The 20,318-nt window shown below is 40.7% G+C and overlaps 1 protein-coding gene across 2 annotated transcripts in view; it reads right to left on the reverse strand.

The window, feature by feature from the left end:
- Positions 1–11,952: 11,952 nt before the first annotated feature.
- The window catches only part of LOC117805363 (kinesin-like protein KIF21A), a 72,988-nt gene continuing 64,622 nt past the window's right edge, over positions 11,953–20,318 (reverse strand). Inside the window, exons 24-35 of one of the 2 annotated variants that reach the window (XM_034674057.1) lie at positions 19,904–19,958; positions 19,442–19,656; positions 19,039–19,206; positions 18,785–18,817; positions 16,354–16,490; positions 16,158–16,242; positions 15,973–16,062; positions 15,723–15,878; positions 13,554–13,671; positions 13,281–13,451; positions 12,978–13,174; positions 11,953–12,849 (exon numbers count right to left, since the gene is read on the reverse strand). In XM_034674057.1, the coding sequence (XP_034529948.1) occupies positions 12,792–12,849; positions 12,978–13,174; positions 13,281–13,451; positions 13,554–13,671; positions 15,723–15,878; positions 15,973–16,062; positions 16,158–16,242; positions 16,354–16,490; positions 18,785–18,817; positions 19,039–19,206; positions 19,442–19,656; positions 19,904–19,958 (1,483 nt within the window). In that variant the 3' untranslated portion in view covers positions 11,953–12,791. Of the gene's footprint in view, positions 12,850–12,977; positions 13,178–13,280; positions 13,452–13,553; positions 13,672–15,722; positions 15,879–15,972; positions 16,063–16,157; positions 16,243–16,353; positions 16,491–18,784; positions 18,818–19,038; positions 19,207–19,441; positions 19,657–19,903; positions 19,959–20,318 lie in introns of both variants that reach the window. The other variant, XM_034674056.1, reaches the window with a different exon arrangement.

Consider the following 20,318-nt stretch of genomic DNA (forward strand, 5'->3'; position numbering starts at 1 on the left):
TTGGAACCTCTGGCGGGCCGGTTTTGGCCCGCGGGCCGTATGTTTGACACCCCTGATTTAGAACGATACGATCTGAAACGATTCAGTGACTTGAAATCAATTCAGTAACTTTGTAGCCAAAACTTCAACCAGTGTGACTGTGAAATAAATACCTTGATACTGGACAGTCCTAGATCACCAGCTTCTTTAGCATGATCTTTTGTGGCTTACCCTCCTTGTGGAGAGTGTCAGTGACTGTCTTCTGCACATCTGTCAAGTCAGCAGTCTTCTCCATGATAGTGTCCCTACTGAACCAGACTGAGAGACCCTTTAGAGTCTCAGGAAACCTTTGCAGGTGTTTTGAGTTCATTAGCTGATTCAGGTGTGACACCATGAGTTTCCAATATTGAACTTTGTCACAATATTCAAATTTTCTGAGACACTGAATTTTGGGTTTTCATTATCTGTAAATCATAATCTTTAAAATTACAAGAATGAAGGCTTGAAATATGTCACTCTGTGTGTAATGAATCAATATAATATATGGGTTTCACTTTCTGACTTGAGTGACAAAAATTATTGAACTTTTTCACAATATTTTAATTTTTTGAGCTGCACCTGTATGCTTAATCGTGTGTGGTTAAATATCAGATGCTTCACTTTCTTTCTTTCTTTCTTTCGTTCTTTCTTTCTCTTTCTTTCTTTCTTTCTTTCTTTCTTTCTTTCTTTCTTTCTAACTTTCTTTCTTTCTTTCTTTCTTTCTTTCTTTCTTTCTTTCTTTCTTTCTTTCTAGATATTGAACTATAACTCTAAAGCTACTGGAGGGAATTTTGATTTGATGTTGATCTTGATAACTCCTTTGGTCAAGAGGTACATGTAAACTCTTTGCTGATCTTGTCATGAACTTGCATAAGTTGTGACATATAAAAAACCTTATCTCTCTCTATTTAGAATGTCTGTCGGTCAATGACAGCTTTAATCTTGTGTCTACTTGTTTTGTTTATTTTGAAGATCATTAAGAGGAATCCATGCTTACTGACTGATATGTATGTATGACTGTATAAAATATGGACGTAGTATCCGTGATGTCACCCATCTCTTTCTGAAGCGCTGTCTAGAGGCCAATCAGCGGTGGCAGCCATATTGCTGCTGTTGAGTGATTGTGAGGTAAAGAGGCGGGCTTTGAGCCTCCTAGCCAACAGCTACAGTGTTCCCGCCTATCAATCAAGTCAGCTGTGGCTCTAATTGGAAGGTTAAGAATCTAAATATCTTCCCCCCCCCCCCCCGTACAGTGTGTGCCAATCGAGAAATGATCTATCCAGACTACACTCGTCTTTTGAACCAGGCTGTAAACATGTTTATTTCTGCTGTAAAGATCAGCTTCTTTGAATTGGTGTGTATGTGGTTTGGGTTACTTCCGGAGCCAGCCTCAAGTGGATCCTCCATGAACTGCAGTTTTAGCACTTCTGCACTGGACCCATATTTTTAGACCAGAGATTGCCGCTTGATGGTAATATATTTCCTTGCATTTATTTGCATCCCTGTAGCCTGTCTGCAGTCACATGAATTCTGCTAAAGAAGTAACTTCCTGGAAAACACCTGCATGCCTTCATAACGTGTTTTTCATGTCTGACCATTTAATTCCCAGCATTGTAGAGCCAGATCAAGTTTAACTAGAAATCAGTCCTGACTTCTCAGATGGGGTGTGGGGCCTTGAGACTTTCACTTTCAGTTTAATTGTAGCCCAGTGTTTGATGAGTGTGAATGAATATTCAATATTAGAAATGAGGGACTTATTTAGAACATCTCAGTATTTGCAAAAGCCAAAGTGCTTCCACACGCTGGACCGCAATGGTGGCTTGATCATTTCTTGCTCGCCGACTTCTCCTCTGCCATCAGCCATGCTATGTTTTGTTGTCTGCTGGCGTGTGGCGATGACGTCACAGACAGGCAGCCTGAATTGGGTGACCTTTAATGACTTGTAGTCAGATCATAGGATCATAGGAATATAAATCAATACATGGATGTAGTAGATGAATCGTTACACCCCTATTGATGGTATAATTTCACAGTGCATTTTGGAGCACCTATTTCCTTCTTTCTTTTGTCGTATCTTAACAGCCTGTGATGTGTAGAGGCAGAATGAACCTGGTGACACTGGCCAGCTTGGATAGTAATTAGATGTATTACAATCAAACAGCACAAGTATCAAACAAGCATCGCGACTGCTAGGAGGACGACCGGGTCAGATGAAGTCGCCTCTCCTCTGTCTCCAAAGTCCGTCTTATAAAGGGTGTAGGTGTCGTCACAACACACACACATGTGGACATCTCAATACCAGTACAACATTAGCTGCTATTTGACACCATTTCTGAAAACCTTGTTTTGAACATGCTAGAGATGTCAACTGTCACTGTCAATCACATTTATGGCGTGATGCTCTTCTCTTAGAAATGTCTGAAGCCTCCTGGAGCCTTTCTACAGATTCTTAAAACCTGCTGAAGTTATTTCAAACAACACAGACTAACAACGTACAGGTGCAGCTCAAAAAAACTAGAATATCGTGGAAAAACTTCAATATTTTTTTACTTTCAAGTCAGAAAGTTAAACTCATATATTATATTGATTCATTACACATAGAGTGACATATTTCAAGCCTTTATTTCTTGTTATTTTGAAGATTAGAACTTACAGACAATGAAAACCAAAATTCAGTGTCTTAGAAAATTAGAATATTACATACGATCAATAAAAAAAAAGGGATTTTAAACAGAAACGTCAGCCTTCTGAAAAGTATTTTCATTTCAATGCACTCAATACTTGATTGGTCTTCCTTTTGCATGAATTACTGTATTAATGTGGCGTGGCATGGAGGCCTGGCCTTCTTCACCAGTTAGTTCAGTCTTGCTCTCCTGTATCCTGTCCGCCCACAGCAGGTGAAATCCTTCCAATGTGGCGTTCGTGTCCGGTGTTAGCTCTGTTAGCATGATGCTACTCTGCCAGTATTCCCCCTGGTGCTGGGTTAGCTCGTCCACCTTATCATAGATAGATCTTACATTCCCCATAACGGTGGGTGGAAGGACAGGTCCATGTCGTCTTTTCTTAGCTTGCACCTAAGTACCAGCACGTCATCCTCGCCTCCTTCTCCTCAGCTCGCAGGGACCATCGGGCCTAGTATCGTTTAGCATCGACATGCTACAGGCAGCTAACAGCTGATGTCATATGTAGAATGTAGAAGTAACTTCCTGGAAAACACCTGCATGCCTTCATAAGGTGTTTTTCATGTCTGACCAGTTAATTCCCAGCATTGTAGAGCCAGATCAAGTTTAACTAGAAATCAGTCCTGACTTCTCAGATGGGGTGCGTGGCCTTGAGACTTTCACTTTCAGTTTAATTGTAGCCCAGTGTTTGATGAGCTCAGTGAAGACAAAGATTAATGATGTGTTCTGCTCTCTTAGGATTATCTTGTTTTACAGTTTAAATCAATACAGGTTAATAACCAAGCCTTTTTGTGTGTACATTTATGAGCTCTATGCTTTTGGTTGTGTGTAGCCACATGCTTCAATAAGCTCGACCAGAATGGTTGACAGAGAGAGAGAGAGAGAGAGAGAGAGAGAGAGAGAGAGAGAGAGAGACCCAAAACAGTGATGGATAAAACTGACTGTTTTGTGTTCAAGTCCTCTTTTTCCTGAAAAGTTTCTTTTTCGTTAGTTATTAGAGTTTAAAAAACGGGGTTTTACTTCCCGTTTCCTTTGATTCACAGCCGCCGTAGAGAGAAACTTCAAAGGACACACAGCGTCTTGTGACGTTACGCTGTCGGGTGGAGCTTATTACAGTGGCTTCACAGGCTCTGGCTGCACAATGGCGGCGCCCAGGAGCGGGATTTTTTGGCTTCAGAACCGTACAACAGGAAGAGGCGGAGCAATGCTGTCCGTTTTTATTTACAGTCTATGGATAAAACAAAGACTAATAGACAGTGAGAGACAAAGGCAACATCAGATCAACAGCAGGTAGCTGAAATTGCAATGGTGATAACAACAAATGAAACAAGTATTTCTCTTGTGCACATGAAGTTGTGACGTGTGAATGCAGCAGTTAGCACTTTGAGATTTCCTGAAATGAAAAGTGCGTTACAAATAAAATGTGTTGTTATTATTATTAGTTCTAACAATCAACTTTCCATCTTTGGCCATCATTTATTAATAAATGCCATTTTAGTTGCTAACTTGCTATTTACATTGTGTGAATACTGTTCATAATGTACTGTTATTAGCTTTACACTAGGACCTGTACCTTGTGTGTGACATAAGTGGCCTTGGACGAACTTTGGGGTGCACCCCATATTGTGTTGATACGTAATAAGCTTTGCAAAAAACATGTTGAATTATTTTGTTTTGCTTGTAGAAAGAGCTATTTAACCATGAAGTATGTTTAAGAGATCCACCAAATACGTTTTCTTGTATGCACAAATCATTCAATTATTGCCATAAGTTATTTGTCTTGAGCCCACAAGGTAACAACTTATTTACTTGTTGACCTGAGATCTCCAAAAAATATTAGTTAATGGGAGGCAGGGCCTCCAGGAAGGAAATGTATAAGCCAGTGGATCTGGATGAGGAGAAATATTATCGATTGGTGCTGCTGCTTTGGACCAAAGGAGTTATCAAGATCAACATCAAATCAAAATTCCCTCCAGTAGCTTCAGAGTTATAGTTCAATATTTAGCACAACACTCGTTTAATTCCTTGCAATGGGTAAAGTATAAAGGTAAATATGACTCTTGTCGATCTATGAAGCTACAGCCAGGAATGCTTGTGATAGCAAATGAAGCCCTCGGATCAGTAACTTCTGCTCAGAAAATTAAATGTTGGGACTACGAAATGCTTCCCTGAAATATATTTCTTATTTTTTCTGTTTCTGTTTCTGCTTGTTGAAATGGAAGAACAAGAATACATATGCTTGCTTTTATATGTAGGTGTTAATTAGTGCTTTTAAAATGGTGCTTATATGAAAACTGCATTCGTGGGCTGTTATATCATCCACAAGCACTCATTACTTCTCATTGCCTCTGAGTCGCTGTCGTAGACGTCCTGCTGCTGTGGATGCACTGGACTCCAGCGGTAACAGCTTCTACTACTACTAACCGTCTCACCACTATCATCTCTCACTCTTTCCCTTAAGCTCTTCTATCCCTCTTTCCAACCCCAACTCGGTCAGGGCAGATGGCTCTATAATAAGAGTCTGGTGCTGCTTGAGGTTTCTGCCGGTTAAAGGAAGTTTTTCCTTGCAACGTTCCAGACTCCAGTGGCAACAGCTACTACTACTACTACTACTACTACTATAACTACTACTATTACTATCTGTTCCATCGCTTTCATCTCTCTCTCTCTTCTCTATCACTCTTTCCATCCAAGTTCAAAATAGCACACAGGGGGGAGCATGAGGCAGCTTACAGCACAAGTCAGTGCTCTGCTCCTGCAAAGCCAATTAACACTCTCCAGCCCTCAGTAGAGCTGAACATTAAATATTGATTATTTCATCAGTGTTCACATTAATTTGTGTCTTTAGGGGGAGTTTCTTACCCTTTTCCACCAGTCTGTCTCAGTCAGTACTACCCTGGAGTAAATCATGGGAAACAATATTACTGCCTAGTAATAATTAAAGGAATGAAGCAAGATGAATGCTGATCTAGTTAAAACAGAAAGGATTAAGGGATATTTGAATTTCTTGGAATATATTATATCATGTTTCATAATTAGGATGTTAAATTAGTTTCAAGGATTGAATCTTGAAGATTACCAGTGAGATCCAAACAAAAGATGAAAATAGAAAATGTGAAACCTGCATGTAGCAACTTTAAGAAACCTTCTCCTATACTGTGCCATTTGAATTATCGCAACAGTTATCAGGTTATCAACGCCAAGTGTATCATATTTGATCCATCAGTTTTTGAGACCACGACATCATCAGTGTGATATATTCTTTCAGTAAAAACCTGATGTATACAATCAGAGACATGCAGTGCACGGATAATCCACCAGGTGTGAGTAATTCATGCACCAGAAGGACGTCACTTGAGACATCCAAAATGTCAGCTGTGGATCAGAGACCCACTCCAGGTTTTTCAGGGATATTTTTACCAAGTTTGAAAAAGTTTGGAAGAAAAAAACTATCAAATTGTTCCTGAAAATTCAAGAGGAATATTTACTGTATTGATGCAATGTTAAACTAATTAATATTTCATTGCTTAATTTAAAGTCTAAACATGTTGAAAATGTGTCTATCAAAATTGTTACAGCAGGTGTATAAGTTGTTATTTACTGTCAATCATTATTTTATTAAATTTCATACATTATTCAATAAAGCAGGGGTGTCAAACATGCGGCCCGCGGGCCAAAACCGGCCCGCCAGAGGTTGCAATCCGGCCCACAGAACGACTTTGCAAAGTGAAAAAATTACAGATTAGACATTAACTGCAAATTTTCAATAAAGTAACTACTATTTTAAATTTGTCCTCTGAGGGTCGCATACAATCATAGTGCTGATGGAGCGCACCTGAACAGCACTTTTTCCCGGGACTTTTTTCTCAAAGTGAGAAAATAGATGACTTGCTGTTTGCATAATCCGGTTGAGATTCATTAAGTCTTTTTAGAGCACTATAAGATGATCCACTTACTACTAACACTAGCACAACACCCCTGCATACAACACTGTCCAGCAAGCAAACAGTTCCTTTCGGAGCTGAGGGGTCCAGGATAGCCAACTTTACCTTCTTCATTATTATAATCTCTCTGTTCTTTTGCAGTAAAAATGACACTCTGTGTCAGGTGAATTGATAACTTGTTTGGTGTGTTTGCAGCAGGTTTCAGTGCTTAAAAAGTAAAATGTTCTGCCTCACTATGAGACTCATCATGGAGAACTGTTTTTGTAGAAAGATAGTTGATTACATTTTCAGCACATACTTGTACTATTTTGCACTAAAACAAAGGGAAAAATGTAAAGTTGTCGTTATTTATAGGTTATTATGTTATGATTTTACTGGTCCGGCCCACTTCAGATCAACTTGGTCTGTGTGTGGCCCCTGAACTGAAATGAGCTTGACACCCCTGCCATAAAGCAACATACAGTCTTTTCATTATTTAACCCTCCTGTTATGTTCCGGGTCAGATTGACCCATTTAAAAGTTCAAAAAAAAAAAAAAAAGAAAATACTTATGAAACTTCTTCTGCTTGGCTTAATTAGCATAATCAACATATAAAAAACAAGGTTCATTTAACATATTTGAAACCCCCCTGCATTGTTATATTACATACATACTGTTTGTGGGTCAATTGGACCTGGCAGTCAAATATTGATTTAAATGCTTAGTAATGGAGTTAATAATGAAAAAAAAAATGTTAATTGGGATTTTTTGGGGTTCTGAAACTTTTAAATAATTAAATATGCCTTGGGTCAAGTTGACCCAGGACCATTAATGCTGTCCCTGAGAAACAAACATAGCAGGAGGGTTAAGAACACTAATTACATGACAGAATCAGATATATTTAGAGTAGAAATTGACATAAATAGCCTATAATTAAATTTCATATGCGCAACCTGCTGTATCATGATGATTGATGACTGGTTGAATGTTGCCATGGCTCTCTAGTAAGTAATTGTCTTTTGCTCATTGATTTCCACTAAAAACTGAACAATTCTGAGAAGAAATATACAATACATTCATTTTTTTGTTGTGTATTGTATTGATAACTTAATTGTAGCAGATACGGAATATGTATGACGTTGTCGTGCAATATGGATTTAAGATATTTTCTATCTTTGAAATTACTTTGAGCAATAATCTGCACCAAATTGCCTGATGTGTCAAATATGATACAAACTTAAATATGAAAATTGCTATTTAATTTTTTTTATTTTTTATTTGTCATAAGGTCAGATAAACAAAGAATAAGAATTTTCTGGCAACTGATGGTTCAGGCTAAGACTACATGTTATTTCACAGTACTACCCCCATGTGGCCGATGTTTATTAATGCATTTTTAAAAAAAGAAATCAAGATGCATTTTTCATTCTAAAATTTAATTTCACAGATATTTTAAATCACTTGAAATTCTGTACAAGATAACACAAAGAAAGAAAGGTTGTTTCACTAAAAGAGCAGATTTACAGTCAAATTTCAAAAAGGATATTTTTGTACCAAGGGTTTAATCAGACGCTTCCCATTCATGATAAATATGAATGATTGCAGCTTTGGGATTGTTTATATCACAAATCAAGTGCAAGTCAATAGTAGTTTTTTTTAACTACAAGTAATATTTGCCGTTCCTTTGTAATGTGTCGAGTGTGACAAGGGGAAAACACACATCTATAGTTTTTAATTATTACATTTTTGAGTGCAATCATTTTTGTCCCATTTTAGAACTACAGCAAAATCAATGATGTTCAAATACAAGACAGTTTTGTGATTCAAAAGCTTACGATAAACGAGTTACCTGACCTTTGAATTGAGGAATAGTCTATATTTATCACGTCCTGACTCTGCAGTCACAACCCACACTTAAAATGAATTACAGGCACTGGTTGTACACCTTTGATAACAGAGGAATCCATCAAATAATGTCTGTGCAGTTCATTGTCTGTGATGCTGATATTGTATTTTAGAGGCAATGAGAACAAAATCTCAGATAAGGAAGACACAAACAAGATCAAAAATGAAGGATAAAATAAATACATATTACCATTTATAACTCATTCAAAAGTTTGAATGATTTTTGATATGCTTGTAGTTTACGAACACAAAGACAGCAGAGGTAAGTTGTAATGTACATGGAGAACAAAATATGGGCGTCACAAAAACACCTATAAACACTCATCTATTGAGAACAGATGCCTTCTTAAAATAAGTTATAACAAGGTGCTTGATCCATGTCATGAATGACTCACATTCACATTTTCCAGATTAGGAACTGCCTCTCGTTATAAAGTGTCTTCTCGTTATGAACTGCTACCAGAGCCATACTTCATCTTTAGAAGTGGTGTGCAGATACTTACTGCAAGAAAGGAGAAGAGTGAGCGGATAACCTTTTAAGGTAAAGAAGCAATATCCTTGAAATGAGAAAAGCTTTGCTTGACATCTGGAATACAGGTCAGAGAAGTCACAGAGGAGTGTGTTGACAGTTCAGCAGAGAAAACTACAACACCAAATGAGGCTTCAAAGACTAAAGGACACAGTGTATCACCCAGTCAGCGCTTAAAACACACAGAAATGTTTGTGACTGCAGACTGAAATATGGAATGTGTTCTCATTCAAGGAAACGCCATGTCACCTGACCTCCATTGTATCAGTTTAAATCCAGATGTAATAGGTGTTTGAGTTCAGAGTTAACTGAAGGCCTGATCATTATGCTGTTATTGAAAGCAAGAAAACAAAGAAACTAGTCAAAGTTGAGAAAGCAACATGCCAGATTTTAAAAAAAAAGAACAACACAGGGATTATTTGCTAGCATGCTAGTTAAGGCTAGCAGGTGAATGCTAATTTGAGAGTTTTAGGTGGCGTGTCCACTGCTGCCGTTTTTTTTTGCACTAGGAGCGCCCATAACCTCAGTTTAAGAGCGCTTATCATCAGCGTTTACTGTTGCTAGGTAACGAAAGTCCAAAATAAGTCACTTCCACGTCCTGTCAGGTCTGTTTGAAAATGCTCTGTATGCTTCATACATGCTTTCATTCAATGACATTCTAACATGGAACTTTAAAACATATTGATAGAGATCATGTCAGAGCATCAGCAGCAGCTCTAAACCAGGAGGTCATATCTCCAAAAAACAAGTGTGATGACTTTTCTCCTCTGCACAGACCTCCGCCGTTGTGTTGACAAAGCTGATCGCAGAAGTCCCACTGAAGTATCTGATAGGGAATAAGCAACTGATGTAAAACAAGTCAAAGAGAAACCTGTGTTGCCCCAGACATTCAAGGAATTTGGTTGAGACCCCCTTCCAATTTAGTGACATGCATGGACAAGTTTTGTAACCATTAGGCTAGCAGAGCCCAGGAGGGTATAGTAGATAACTAGAGATCAAGATACACTATATTACCAAAAGTATTCGCTCACCCATCCAAATGATCAGAATCAGGTGTCCTAATCACTTGGCCTGGCCACAGGTGTATCAAATCAAGCACCTAGGCATGCAGACTGTTTTTACAAACATTTGTGAAAGAATGGGCCGCTCTCAGGAGCTCAGTGAATTCCAGCGTGGAACTGTCATAGGATGCCACCTGTGCAACAAATCCAGTCGTGAAATTTCCTCGCTCCTAAATATTCCACAGTCAACTGTCAGCTTTATTATAAGACAATGGAAGAGTTTGGGAACAACAGCAACTCAGCCACGAAGTGGTAGGCCATGTAAACTGACGGAGAGGGGTCAGCGGATGCTGAGGCGCATAGTGCAAAGAGGTCGCCGACTTTCTGCACAGTCAATTGCTACAGAGCTCCAAACTTCATGTGGCCTTCAGATTAGCCCAAGTACAGTACGCAGAGAGCTTCATGGAATGGGTTTCCATGGCCGAGCAGCTGCATCCAAGCCATACATCACCAAGTGCAATGCAAAGCATCGGATGCAGTGGTGTAAAGCACGCTGCCACTGGAACATAGAGCAGTGGAGACGCGTTCTCTGGAGTGATGAATCACGCTTTTCCATCTGGCAATCTGATGGACGAGTCTGGGTTTGGAGGTTGCCAGGAGAACGGTACATTTCGGACTGCATTGTGCCAAGTGTGAAATTTGGTGGAGGAGGAATTATGTGTGGGGTTGTTTTTCAGGAGCTGGGCTTGGCCCCTTAGTTCCAGTGAAAGGAACTTTGAATGCCTCAGGATACCAAACCATTTTGGACAATTCCATGCTCCCAACCTTGTGGGAACACTTTGGAGCGGGCCCCTTCCTCTTCCAACATGACTGTGCACCAGTGCACACAGCAAGGTCCATAAAGACATGGATGACAGAGTCTGGTGTGGATGAACTTGACTGGCCTGCACAGAGTCCTGACCTGAACCCGATAGAACACCTTTGGGATGAATTAGAGCGGAGACTGAGAGCCAGGCCTTCTCGACCAACATCAGTCTGTGACCTCACCAATGAGCTTTTGGAAGAATGGTCAAAAATTCCTATAAACACACTCCTCAACCTTGTGGACAGCCTTCCCAGAAGAGTTGAAGCTGTAGTAGCTGCAAAAGGTGGACCGACATCATATTGAACCCTATGGGTTAGGAATGGGATGGCACTTAAGTTCATATGTGAGTCAAGGCAGGTGAGCGAATACTTTTGGTAATATAGTGTAAGTTGGGAGTCAGCAGATTTGCAGAGCTGTTCTCCCAGGCATTCCGCGGTGCTTGTTCAACACTGGTATTGTTTTCTTGTAATAAACGTATTACTATGCAAGCAAGCCAGTGTCACAAAGATTCCTTCTGCATCTACAAATCACGGGTGGTCAAGATACAACTCCCTTCTTGATTCTGATTGGTCGGTCATCAAGAAGTTACACTGATGAGCGCGGCGGTGTTCCAAAAGTTGAACTGTTTTCAACTGAGAGCGCTCAGAGCGCTGCGACTTAGATCAGCTGATGCTGAGAGTGTTCTTGCGCTGACCTCTGAAAATCTTAAATCACATTGAGTTTGAATAGAAAACCGTCAGTGGACACGCCCCCTTACTTCATTACCTGCCTTAAAATTGGATTGTTTGTTCCTCCAACATCTTTGAATAGATTTTTTAGGAAGCATAAATAAGGCTTACCTTGGATCAGCCCCTGTTATTGTAAATCTATATCACGTATTTAAAGTAGGTTCAAATATAGTGCAGCAATCAGATCTGATTTCATTAGACTAGGTTATCAGAGTTAATAGACATTGAGAAACATTTATAGCCTATGTTAGCCTTCGTAAACTAGTGTCTGTAGCGTGAAGGAAATCAGCGAGTCATTCACATAGAAGGAAATATTGGTCAGTCGTTGATTCGAAGAATATTACCTTAAGAGGAATAAATGACACGAAAAATGTGTTAGAACCCTGTCAAAGGAGTGCAGTATGTTTTGTTTGGAGGCATGTTCCAGCAGAAGGATTTGGCAGTAGCAGCTGAGTAATAAGACCGTAATGCAGTTTCAGCAGTTATAAGGTCAAGGGTTACAGAGAACACATACACTCAATATGACCTGACAGGAAGAACAAACATATCATGTGGCAAAAAAACACAGAGAAGACTGTCAGTGATTGCTGGTGAGCAGGAGACCTCGAGGTCTTTCTTGGGACACAGAACCTTTAGCCAGTTTCGGTTTTGATGGACAGTAATTGGTGCAAGGACGCAAGACATGCCACCAAAGGCCTTTGTTTTTTTTGGTCTCAGCAGCTCAGCCCAGCAGCTCTGACAAAAGTCACTTTATGCATAGAAGGTATCCATGTTGTCTTGTACGGAACTGAGGAGGAATGTCAAAGCACAGCAGAGAATCCTGGATCAGCTCTTCAGAATTGTAATCTCATTTTGTTTCTATCGTATTTATGCAAAGCGCTATCCTTAGCAGCGGTCTTGTAATGCTTTGAGCTCCACCGGGTACCTCATATCAAAACACACAGGAAAAGTATCAGCTCACTCTCATCAGACATCCCTGAAACTAGTCCATGTGGAGCATTGATGAAGGATCAGTAAAGTCTCCAACACTTCATCAAGCTTTGAATGATGTAATTAGCTCATAATTGATTGATTCTGATTGGGTAAAGGCCAAGTAGACAACCCTTGATTCCAGGTGTTGTGGAAATGACAAGGAATGGGTTCAGTAGAGTCCTTCCTCCAGAGATCCTTTGGCTTCCCATATCTTCACCGTGCGGTCGCTGCCAAAATCACATAAGAAGAAAAACTTTTACCATTAAGTAAATAATAGAAACATGTTACTGATCTTTCTTGACTTCAATAATAAAAAACATGAAAACACAGAACATTTGATTTCTTCGTGACTCACTCTGAAGCAGTAAACAGTTGGCTGCCGTTGGTAGCCAGTCCGTTAATGGGACTGTCGTGTCCTCGAAGTTCGCCAAGGGGTGTAAGTGATTTGGTGTGCCAGAGGCGCAGCAGCCCGCCTCTGCAGCCGCTAAGCAGGACCGGATAGCCTGGCACCAAACCCAGAGCACTGACCCAGTCTGCCTCTGTGTTGACAGACTGCTAGAGGAAACAACAGCAAGTGAAAACAGTAATACAGTCGTTTTTTAATTCGTGTGATTTAAAAATAGTGATTCTTGCTCTTGATGATTTGCTGTTGTGGTACCTGTAGCAGTTGTTTGCCAGCCAAATCCCACTTCTTGATATGAAAGTCTCTGGAGCTGCTGTAGAAAACGTCTCCATGCAGAGTGAGAGACTCAACGCCGTCCTGATGAGCAGGATCAAACATGTGGCTAGAGGTGACGCTACCCTGAGCACCTTCTGCCACCTCAAACATCTGTGAAACAGACACAGAGCATGTTACATTTGATGCTGGGTATTTCATTGAATAATGCAGAAATTAGGATCTTTTTTGGTTCTGTATTTGAGTGTCCCTTACTTTGATATGATGGTCTTTTGAGCCCGTGAGGACCACATCTTGTCCGCTGCCTAACTTGTCAACAGTCAGACACATGACAGGTCCCAAATGACCAGTCAGCTTACCCGTTGACACAAACCTGAAAATAAGAACACACAGAAAGAAGATTATTTAATAGTCATTAGTGGCCCCTCTCCTTTGGAATCATCTTCCAGTCAGGGTCTGGGAGACACCCTCTCTACTTTTAAGAGTAGGCTTCAAACTTTCCTTTTTGATAAAGCTTATAGTTAGAGCTGGATCAGGCTTGGACCAGGTCTTAGTTATGCTGCTATAGGCTTACACGGGACATTCCCCAGATCCGTGTCCGGTCCGACTCTGTGCTTTCTCGTCCGTCTCCGTCAGCACGGAGCATGACCGCCAGACAGCTGGAGTCATGCGACCGAGGTTTTCCCGCAGTAATCACTAAATCAAGGATTCTCCTCCTCCTCTCATCATCCATGTTGTCTTTCTGGTCCTCTGAAAACCTCTGACCTGTTGACTCCAGGCCTGGCTCCGCTCATCATGACTTTGGTTTGTTGTTGTAGTTAAGTGAAATACGATCTGGTGATAACACAGAGTGTTTTATTCTGAAAATTAACCGGATGTTTACATTTTGTTTTGGTGAAACCTGACTTCCTGTCCCGCTCCATCTGCTCTGTTGAGATTGATGTGTCGTGCTCCGGCATCCGGCTAAAATATAAGTCTTGCGTCTCTGATCCGTTGTGTCCATGCGGATCCAGTGACAGATTGACTAGAGTAGAAAACTATCAGATCCAGTGCTGTGACGGATCGGAGACGGACCTGGTGGAATTCAACCTTTAAACTGTCAGGGAAACTGGCACACTGAGAGACTGGGATCCTAATTACCCCCTTCCTTACTTTAAAGGTGACATATCATGCAAAATCGACTTTTTAATGGTTCTCTACCTGAAATATGTTTCCCTGTCTACAAACCCCCTGAAAATGAAAAGAATCCACTCTGCCCCTGTTCTGATTTCTCCACCTTTCTGTAAATGTGTGTGAAACGAGCCGTTTCAGTTTTCAGTGTTTTTGTTACGTCACAACAATATCCGGTCTGTCACGGAGTCAGAGCTCGGAGCTTGTTCAGCCCATAGACTGTATAAAATACAACTCAACCCCTCCTCTGTTTTTCATTACCTGCACACATGTGTGCTAACAAGGAGCTTAGGAGGGAGGCATGCTAGTTGTAGGCTGTCTTAATAAACACAAAGGTCGGTTTTACTCCCCACGTCTGCAGATTTGAAGATCTAGTGGATGATTTTTATTTGTCATGGAAAAGTGCTAGCGCTAATTAGCATAGCCACATAGCTTCATGTTCGTAGCTGTGTACCAAGACACACGTCGACATACTGATAAATAAAACAACAAGAAACACTAAATCTGTGACCAATCCTTCAGAAAGGTCCTGCTGCAGGCGCCTCTCCGTCAGGATCAGATTCTGGATCAGATTCAGAGGGTTGAAGTAACGCGGGTCTGTGAGCAGCCGTGTATATTCAGCCAACATGTAAACGTTAGATCAACATGCTGAAGAGCCGAGGGCACATCCACTTCCTGAGGGGGCGTGGTCAGAGAGCTCATTCTCATTTAAAGGCACAGACACAGAAAACAGCCTGTTCTGAGCAGGGCTGAAAAAGAGGGGTTTACAGGCAGACCAAAATCTGATTTCAAAGTGTTTTTTTGAGCAATAAACTTTAAAGACATGTTTTGGGGACCAATATATTTTGATGAAAAAGAGCATAATATGTCACCGTTAACTCTTCTTGTCCCATTAAAATGACTAACCATAGACCTTTCTGGAGTCCCTGAGCTCCCTTGTCTCGTAGGTTCCTCTGGATCTCTGTGGACGTTCCAGACTCCAGCTGCTACAGACGTGCCTGGCTCCAGCAGCAACAGCTACTACTATCCGTCTCATCACTATCACCGCCCTCTCTCTCTCTTATTCTCCTCTATCCCTCTTTCCAGACCCAACTCGGTCAAGGCAGATGGCTGTCTAACATGAGTCTGGTCCTGCTGGAGGTTTCTGCCTGTTAAAGGAAGTTTTTCCTTGTCACTATAACTTGCTAAATACTGCAAGGTGCAATGCTCATGGTGGATTAAGGTGAGACAAGATCGAGTCCAGTTTGTACTCACTTGCGGAGATCCCACATTCGCACAGCATTGCCAGCAGCAGCGTAAAGGAAGGATCCATTAGGGTTGAGAGCAATCTGGTTGATCTGACTCTCTCCTGGTGGGATGGATAAACTCCTTGCAGACGAAGAGTCACCTGAACCCACCTGGCCTGATGACCTGACATTGAGAAAAAAATGCAAAATACACACTCATTTCAGGGCAGTCGTCTTGATATTTAAAAAATAAGTGGAAGTAGAACTGGGGTATTTACGTGAGTGTGTGGATGCACTTGGCGGAGTCTCGGATGTCCCACACTTTGATGTAAGCGGTGGAAACAGTGAAGACAAGACTGGAGGTGTACCTAAAATATAGACAGACAAACAAAAACAAAAAAATATTCAGCAAGACTGCCACATGTACAACTTCTAGATGATATTACTGTTATATAGCACGTACCTGACAGAGACCACACTGCTGGGATGATCTGTTAGGGACATGATCTCCTGACCAGTGACTAAGTTCCAGACTTTACATGTACGGTCTGAAAACACACACAGGATAGGGAGGTTGGTGCAGGACACTTAAGAACACATTCTTTTCCTTTTACCAATGAAAGTAGATCTTTTTCAAACTCAGTTAAGATTTGTTTTACCTTTGGAGCCTGTGAAGAGCAGATCATCTGTGGCATCAACACAGAGAACAGGTTTGGTATGCCCCTCTGCTACGTAGACACACTGAAGTTTGGCTGCTTTGCCGTTCTTAGGGGCTGTCACAGGGTTAATCACACCTCTGCAAAACATGTGGGCAAGTTAAAGCTACACTTATGGAGCGACACCTGCGAGCTAGTCCAGGCAGACAACTCGAGCTGCAATGCCATACACGTCACATGTCCCACTCTCATAACCATCATCCAATCCTGCCCTCTGCCTCTCAAATTGGCGGTCTATTTAAACTGGGGAAAATCTCCAAACTCTCCCTCTGCCTGTCAACGCCTCTGCTGCTGCATGCCTATTGCTGAAATGTTCTTCTTCCCCACCGCCTCCCCAGCTTCCACCTGCAGGCTCCGGGGGTGTTTAGTATGTTTTGCTCATCACTCCTCAATGTCTGCATGTAAACTTATCTGCAGGGAGTGATGAGGCCGGAGCCTAGGCGCCAAACATGAATATGTATTTGCTGCTACAATAAACAATTTAAACGTGAGTTGTCTGACTGAATTTAGTAAATGATAGGTTGCTCCCTTCAAATGGAATTGGTAAAGTCGTGTGGTGAAGTCTTGTGAATGAGTGGCTTGGCGTTCAACTGTTACTAGGTAGCGGCTACATGAAGGCCAAAAGTTTGATCCTTGTCCTCCTTGCTTTATGAGTGGAACTGCTAATATTACATTTTATATATGTGCTGAAATGCCATGCAGAGGAACAAGGAACTCCTCTTGGGCCCGTACATGGCTAGCATTAATCATATCACGTTGTACAAGCTTTGCTCTCACTAACGTTAGATCATTTCGCTCCTCGAACTACAGACCTGATCAGTTCCATAATAACAGAATGTATTTGAGTGAAACTGGAGTCTATGGGCTCCACCATTTCTGTGGACGTCATCAGACACGTCACAACTGGTGAACTTAATGCTTTAAGAACATTTCGACTGGGATGTGGTGAATACGATGAGAGGGGGGCGTTCATGTGGCCATTTCTCGTGTAAACGGTAAACACGACCCCATGTGAAGGCACCAGATGGACTGTGTATAAAGTACACTCAACATACTTTTACATTATGTCACATTCACACATTCACAGCACAACCACACACTGATGGCAGAGGCTGCTATATCAATGACCATTAGTATTAACTTATCCCACTCAAACACCTCTGGCACAGCCATCAGAGGTGGTATACACTGCAAATAATTCATCACCTGCCAAGATTTGAATTCTTAGATTGAGACATGTTAGATGAAGGACCTTGTTTTTAGAGTTCTTCACTTGTTTTTAATCTTTGTATGTATGGTTGAATCTTAAATTGATTATGAACATGTCTTTTTTGTCTCAGTTAGTCTGGGAATCTTAAATTGAGTGAATGACTGTTAAAATAAGCTACATTGGTTGTCTCACCTAAAGTCTCATCAAAATAAAACTTGTTTCAAGATTGAGTAACAACTTCAAGTTGATTTAAGAATAACACATGAGGCATCTCTTCAAGACACAGTTCAGCTTGTATCTTATTGATGCTCATAGTTCTGCTGTATGGTGATATATCTGTTTTAGTTTGGCTCTAAAGACTGTTGATTCAGTATCCATCAACCCTGAGCCACTATTAAAGTGTTCTTGATGTTATATGTTGTTAATCCTGACATGTATTAAATGTTGCCAGTAATCCAGTTTGCTGTTGTGGTTTCTGTAGAAACATTTCAGAGGTATATTCTAAGAATAAGACCTGGTTTAAAGATTTTAGTTTTAAGATGGGTTAGGGTTTATTTTAAGATGAGTCAGCTTATATCAAGAAACAGTGTAATCAGAGTTTTCTAATAGTGAGTCATTTTTTACTTAAATTGATGTTTTTCTTCCCCAGGCCTTAATTTGCTCAAATTAAGTATTTAAAATAAATACATGAGATTTTCTTTGCTTATATTCAGTATATTTCACTTCTAACTGTGCTGTAGGAAGTTTGTTTTCAAGTAGTTTGAGCTAAAAATCATCATATTCTACTTATTTCAACCCTTTTAATATGTTTCAGAGCCTGCTTATTTCTAGATTTAACAATCTCATTTTAAGATTTGTTATCAAGTAGAATTAACTCACTGCATGGACAGATCATTTCACTAGTTTTAAGAAATTTTCATCTTGAATTAAGTTTTTTTACCCTATATTTAAGCTACCCTTTTTTGCAGTGTAGGGTTAGACAGCTTGCCCATGGATACTTGACCTGGGATCAAACCCCTTACCTTTTGATTTAGAGATGATGAACTCTAACACTGAGCCACAGGTGTCCTTTATCTAGAACTACAGTCTATTCAATAATGCTGGCAAGCAGACACACCTTTCAATTTTGATTTAAAAAAAGTCAAACTAAGAAATGATCCCTACCTGTGGCCCTCAAATACAGGCGAATCATCCAACCTGCATAAGAGAAACAACATGAAATAAAGCCATTTGAATGTGAACATTGTTTTAGTCAGCTCATGCAAAACAAAGTCAAAGTCTCTATGTAAATGATTTTCATTTCTTACTCGTTGATTTTATAATTTTATATAAGGCAGGATTTTTCTGATCCATGACAGGTCTCGAGTCAGTTGCTAAACATATCTTTCAGAAGCAAACGAACACTGTTTCTCACTTACATTGATTTAAAGTCGCTGCCTTTGGTTTTAACCTCTGCTGTACTTGCTGTGAAGGTGGGTGCTGGAATATGGGTTGCCGTGGCTCCTCTCTCTTGCAACTTCCTCCTGGCTAGCGGGGAGCGTTCCAGTTGTCTCCGCTCAGTCCCTGTAGGTGATCTGGATCCAGAACTATGGATGTCAAAAATGACACGGGTCATTTTTTACCTTGGAACAGTAGTAAAGAACCTTTGTGCTGCAAAATGTGGACTAAATATTAATAACTTTAACATTTTTGAGCCATGACACTGAATGATGAGCTTTTGATTAATGATCCTCCACCAGAATTAATATTTAACATTTAAAAATGAGAAAAATATCTTGAGATAATTTTTCATCACAGAGGGATTTTGCCTTTAATACTTACAGGCCAACTGGCCTGGCAGACAGTGCAGATGGTGAAACAGCTCGCTCCAGGTCAGGGGTTTGACCAAGCATGTGACCCTGCATGTCCCCTGGCCCTTCCAGGCGCTCTGAGATGGCCAGCAGAGGGGCTGGGAAGTCTCCAGTTGGGGATTCACATGATACATCTCCACTGCTGGCATACAGAAGCTCCATCTGTGTGGTGGTCCGCCTGCGAGCCTAAGGGACCAGAAATGTTTGGCACAATATTGAGTTGACTCACGAATCAATGGAGCAGTTGTTAATCAGTTTAAGTCCTTTAAATTAAACATTGTGGAGTGGGAACTAAAGAAGGTAAAACAGGACACAAGGGTGTTCTAATGTAGATATGAAATACATTACTGTTACATCAGAATCTTGGACATACAGTATGTTGGTCTACTATGAGACCTCCAAACTAATCAGATTATGATGGACAGAACAATACCTTGCTTCTTGGTCTGGTTTCACCACATAACTTCATCAGATCTGATGCCAGTGAGCTGAAAGAAAGCCAGGATTTGTAATTAACAGTACCCTAAACATTCTAATAAGATCATGCCAATCAGTTATACAACATTTATAACTTGTAACATGAACAAAGAAGTACTAATTAATCAACAAGCAAAAGCTACTACTACCATCCGTCTCATTGCTATCATCTCTCTCTCTTATTCTCCTCTATCCTTCTTTCCAACCCCAACTCAGTCAAGGCAGATGGCTGTCTAACATGAGTCTGGTTCTGCTCGAGGTTTCTGCCTGTTGAAGGAAGTTTTTCCTCGCTGCTGTAACTAGCTAAATACTGCGAGGTGCTCATGCAGATGGAGGCAGATGGCGCACTCCAGATTCCAGCTGCTACAGAC

The sequence above is a fragment of the Notolabrus celidotus genome, chromosome 21 (assembly GCF_009762535.1).
Source record: "Notolabrus celidotus isolate fNotCel1 chromosome 21, fNotCel1.pri, whole genome shotgun sequence".
Lineage (NCBI taxonomy): Eukaryota > Metazoa > Chordata > Actinopteri > Labriformes > Labridae > Notolabrus > Notolabrus celidotus.